The sequence below is a fragment of the Rattus norvegicus genome, chromosome 8 (assembly GCF_036323735.1).
Source record: "Rattus norvegicus strain BN/NHsdMcwi chromosome 8, GRCr8, whole genome shotgun sequence".
Classification (NCBI taxonomy): Eukaryota; Metazoa; Chordata; class Mammalia; order Rodentia; family Muridae; genus Rattus; species Rattus norvegicus.
Window position 1 is genome coordinate 43,021,323 of NC_086026.1, and position 5,391 is coordinate 43,026,713.

General features: G+C 37.5%; 1 protein-coding gene across 1 annotated transcript; it reads left to right on the top strand.

The window, feature by feature from the left end:
* Positions 1–354: 354 nt before the first annotated feature.
* Patel14l2 (prostate and testis expressed 14-like 2) lies at positions 355–1,742 on the top strand. Its single transcript, NM_001256149.1, has 3 exons — positions 355–415; positions 1,044–1,157; positions 1,618–1,742. The coding sequence occupies exons 1-3, from the start codon at positions 355–357 to the stop codon at positions 1,740–1,742; spliced, it is 300 nt and encodes a 99-aa protein (NP_001243078.1).
* The last annotated feature ends 3,649 nt before the right edge of the window (positions 1,743–5,391 follow it).

Here is a 5,391-nt window from a genome sequence, read left to right on the forward strand (position 1 = left end):
TAGTTCTGTTTGACGAGTTATAGCCTAGTGCATAACACAATCTAGGCTCCTCAGCCACTCAGACTCAAATTTCGTTATATCTCAGAACCACTAATCATCACTGGAAAGTTAATGAAATAACTTGTGGGAAGGAATCCAGATGAATTTGAACGACTGGTAGTGGTGTAGACTTGAGTAGACATAGTGAATCACTTAGGGTCTGTGCTTCCCTCAAGGCTCTCTGCTCAGCTGCCACAGTTTGGGATTCCATTACTTTACATTTCCAGCCTGAGTTTGTATATAAATGTGCATATCTGAAGCCTTGAATGCTCTGCCCTAGTCTCTACATCTCTTTTTACCTGGGATCCCAAAGCCATGGGAAAACACTTCCTGCTGTTCCTGTTGGGGCTCTCCTTTGTGGTGGGCTTCCTACAAGGTAAAATCCTGGCAGATGGTAGGGGCTGATGATGGCAACAGTCTGTCGAGTGTATGGGGCTTTTTGCTGTGAGGAATAAGATACAAGACTGGACTACATTTATAAGTGACTCTGCACTCTTCACTCCACAACTCCACATCCTTTCCTTCTCCACCCTCTGTTGTATCCAATTCCTCCTCCTCTTTGTCATAGCTCTGGTCCTGGTGTCCTTTCCCCTAGTACTTCAGCTCTCTGTCTCAGGATTTAAGAAACTAATATTCTCAATTCCTCCAGCTGGCCTGTTTCCAGGCCTATATTTGCATTGGGAATGATGCTGGAAGGTCCTTGAGAGGATGAAGATAATGATGTGATGTGGAGCACCTATCTGGTAATAGGTGGTAAGCTCAGGCTCCCACAGCACAGCTCTGATCTTCCTCACTACAGCCATGTCCATTCACATTATTTAAATTGGGGAAACCTGTCTCTTATTAAACCCTTCCAAGGACATGGGCCACCCTCTAGGGCTGATCTCAGCATACATCCAATTATTTCCTCAGTGACTGTTTTGTATTAATTGAGCATAGCCAGAGGATCAACCTGAACCTGAGCCCTAAATGATCTTCTTATCCTTGATTTTTTTCCTTTTCAGCTTTGACATGTTGGGACTGTGACATGTTAAACTCTGATGGAATTTGTGAGAAAGGATACTCTACCTGTAAATCTAAAGATGACCAGGAATGTGGCAAACTGGTAGTGTCTACAGGTGGGTCAGGTCTGGGAAACCTCAGGGTTACTCTGTTTGCTGCTGACAAATGAAATAGCACTTGCTGCACTCCTAGGGACAAGGCACAAACTGTGTTTGGGACTGAATTTCTGAGTAAACTATGGGACAAGAATCCTTTGCAGTAGATATGGCTGTATTTATTTGGTCAGATGAAAAATAATTTTGAGTGTCATAAAGTCTCTACATGATCTTTAGGAGATTTCTTGGGGAAACATATCTAGAGACAAGAGAATTTAAACTTTAAAATTCCAGCAGCACTTTCGGGGGGGCAAGTATTCCAAGTATTCCAGATTACAGGTTGGCTACTGATAACGACACACACCTTGGTGTGACTGACACAAATTTCCTCGTGTAAGTGGACATGGATCCTGACTATTGATTTACTGAGACTCTGATTTCACAACTATTTATTTTTGCCCTGGATTTTCTTCTTGTACAGGTGATAAAATCCTGTATTGGATGCAAGACTGTTCATCCATGTGCTTGAATAAGACATTCACCCATTCCCATCTAACATTGAATTTTACATGTTGCCATGACCAATCACTCTGCAATGAGTTTTAGAGGCCAGGCTATTTCTTCCACAGTTTTGCTGCAGTTGAGTCCTTACCCCTTTGCTGTGCTCTTATATCTTCACAATATCTGTTCCCCTGCAAAGACCAAGTCATGAAACCTGCCAGAAATCAGAATTCACTGCTGCTGTGTCAGCAGTTCAGCTAGGGACAGAAAGATCCTCTCTGCTTTCCACACTCCAGTGCTTCCCCTTTTAGATTCATGTTCCTACCTGTCTTGCTCCATCCTTCCATCAATAAGTGATATTTACTACACTTCTCCATATCCTTTATCTGTAACCTTTTTCAATACTGACTTTTATAATTGTCAAAATAACAGATCTCACACCCATTCTTTATGAAACTTCTGATTATTAATACCTCTCCTGCCAAGGTTGCTAGAAAACATTAGCTCCATGCATATCCTCACTCTTATTCACTGAACAAAAGTCATATACTATCTGCTTTATCACTACTGTAACGTGAGTAAAGAAATATAATTAAGCAATGATATATTTCAGTTTATAATTATGGAGGTTTTCCATCTGGAGGTAGCATGTACTGAAACAGATTTTCACATCATGGCATATAAGACATACACCTGAACATAGTTAAAAGGTACCAGGACATTATAAAATACGTAAGGTCACAACCCCAATGAATGCTTTCTCCAACCCTCACCTGTAGTACCCTTAATAATCTATTCAAAATTTGAAGTAATCCATGACTTAAATCATTAATTGTGGCAGAGACATTATTTCCTAATCATGGCTAGAAATGTGACATCACAGACATACCCACAGTGGTGTTTGAGGAATGTTTTGATATCCTTAATACAATAAAGTTTACATTAACATTAACCATCACAGGGTTGGGGTTTGGCTCAGTGGTAAAGCGCCAGCCTAGCAAGTGCAAGGCCCTGGGTTCGGTCCCAAGCTCTGGAAAAAAAAAAACAAAACAAAAAACATTAACCATCACACAGGCTGATATCTCTTCAGTACATTACTACACAACATCGAATTCTATATTGTATACACACTGCAAAATTGCCCATTTTACCTTTATTCCTTGTAAGATATATATATATATATTATATATCTTCATTTTATATATATATAAATATATGTATATATATATATGTATATATATATAATGAAGTTCATGTTGTTTTCATCATGCTTATTTATTCCAGCACATTATTATCCAGATAAAACATGGCTAGTAATCACATTCTGCTATGAAGAGATGTAACATGTTTACACATTCACATGTATTTTCCAAACTTTTAAAAATATTAGTAAGTTATGATGTGTATTTATGTATCTAAATGTGAATATTTGTAATATTGAAAATCATTATACTTTTCTTTTTCAGTGCTGTTCTTGAATTTAGCTCTGAAGTATGCCAGCAAACATTTCATTACTGACCTAATCTTGAAGCCTATATCTCGGTCTTTCCATCATATGTCTTAGATGTGTTTTGCAGTCAACACGTATTTTACTGTATTGCACTTGATGGCCTTTCATTCATTGTGTACAGTTTAATTTTTATTTCATTTATTTTGTATATTTGTCTAGACTACTTTCAATTAAAAATTATTCACATTTATTTATTTTGTATTTCTGTGTTGACATGTCACAAGAGTGTGGAAATGTGAAGTGATAATGCAAGAATCCATACTCTCCTTCTAACATTTTTGTTTTGAAGAATAAATTCAGTTGTAAGACTTGGTGGTTAGTGCACTATAGATTGATGTCATACAGGTGAAAGCAGCTACAGAATAGAACAAGGCCTGTGATTGAATGAGAAGGAAGAATAGGTGGTAGAAAAATATTAGAGAGACAGAGGAGGCTGGAGTGTGGAGGAGGGAGAGAGAGAACATGGCAGCAGATATTAAGATTCCTCTATGCACTTGTTACAGGTTGTTATGACTATTCCTTTTTTCACAGTAAAATTTTTATTGGATATTTGTCTAGATGGGCAAATTATATCTTATCAAGTGGATCAGAGGATATTGTGTGATATTTTCTTTCATGTGGTGACTTAATTAAGTTCAAGAGAGTATGTGGTGGCCTGGATGCACTGAAACTGTCCAGAGACTTAAGCCTCTCCTATATTTGGAGTAACTGTTACCAAATATGATCCCTAAATTTGAGTAGGTTTTCCAAAATTTCATGAAGGTTCTCCTCTATGTCTCATGAGAAAAAAAGTGATAGTAAGTTACAGAAATTCTTAGGCCTATGTATCCCATGCCAAGACAGGATTTTATTTTATGGATACCATGAGGGGAAAAAAGAAACGGAAAATGTGTGTGTGTGTGTGTGTGTGTGTGTGTGTGTGTGTGTGTGTGTATGTGTGTGTGTGACATTAAAACAATTGGAAAACTTTGACTGACAGGAGTTATAACTACATTTGGTAAATCTGTTACTGTACAAGTTCCAGTTCATTTGATGAAGCATTAGAGATAGGCCAAGGTGGCATGGAAGATGATGTCCCATTCACATAAGCATCCAGTGGCACTGGAAAAAGTAATTTGTCTTCCTAGATAGAGAGAGCCAGCTAAAGTTTGCCCTGTATTAGTTGTGACAACACAGTAAGCATTAAAGTTAAAAGAGAATGTTTGTGTTTGTTCAGATGGTAAGGAAATGTGTTAGAGAGTGTCCTTTTACAGATTTATGGAATCTTTGTTTTCTGTGAGCTCACAGAAAAAAGCCAATGGGAGTTCTTGGAAATCTACAGCAGTAAAAGTTCTGATAGAATATAAACAGTCAGTGATGTGCATATGAAACTTGAGAAACTGAAGCATTTTGGGAGACTTCCAGTTTGCCGCAGACATGACTGTGTAGTCAAATCAATGAAAGGGGTAATCAGAGCTGGGTTGGGGGTAATAGTGAGGTTACATATGAAGAAAATAATGCTTCTTCAGGAATACTTCTATAGAAGGCTAAGTACTAATTCAAAGACTACCTTGGCCCACTAACAGAGTATGCATGGTAAGGAGATGATGATGTATACTTAATCATTAATACATCTAGAGATCTTTGATATATGATCTAGGAATATGTGTCATACAGTTTGGAAGTTCTATCAGCAAGAATAAGTCCATTTTGGTTTGGGTTCCAGAGAGATGCCTGTAAATATGTTCAATTAGCACATGAGTTAGAATAGCTATACACGATGTAGAAAAGGAAAGAGGCAAGCAGCAATTGTTTGCTCATTCAGTGTAAGAAACATTGAGCAATTGATAAGCAAAATTTAGAGCATGATTTAGGTGATTAGAAATAAGTCTCTTTAACATGAGACAGGCAAAATAACTAGAAAAGAACCTATGACAAGAAAAGACCCACGTTGATAGAAAAGGTTTTAATTAAAATGTTTTTAATTTTTCTGGAGTGAAATTTGTAAGACTTCCTGCACCCAATGTTCAGGTATAAATTTAAGACAGTTATCAGTGTTAATTCATGTGGCTAGCTGCAAGTAAAATATCCCATGAGATATATCCGAAAGAATTCTTTTTTCTCTCTGATACCGAGACATCATACAGGGGTGAAAGGTAAGAACTCATTTAATAAGGTTGATTTATGAGTAGAATTGGGAAACAGTAGAGGTTATCTGCAGAAGTAGAAGAGATGAGAACATGGATGAGAATTGACCTCTTATCT

Excerpts from the sequence above, each read along its gene's own strand:
- Patel14l2 (NM_001256149.1), top strand. The coding sequence starts at position 355 with ATGGGAAAACACTTCCTGCTGTTCCTGTTGGGGCTCTCCTTTGTGGTG. Across the intron at positions 416-1,043 it reads TGTGGTGGGCTTCCTACAAG|CTTTGACATGTTGGGACTGT; the intron begins GTAAAATCCTGG and ends TTTCCTTTTCAG. Across the intron at positions 1,158-1,617 it reads CAAACTGGTAGTGTCTACAG|GTGATAAAATCCTGTATTGG; the intron begins GTGGGTCAGGTC and ends CTTCTTGTACAG.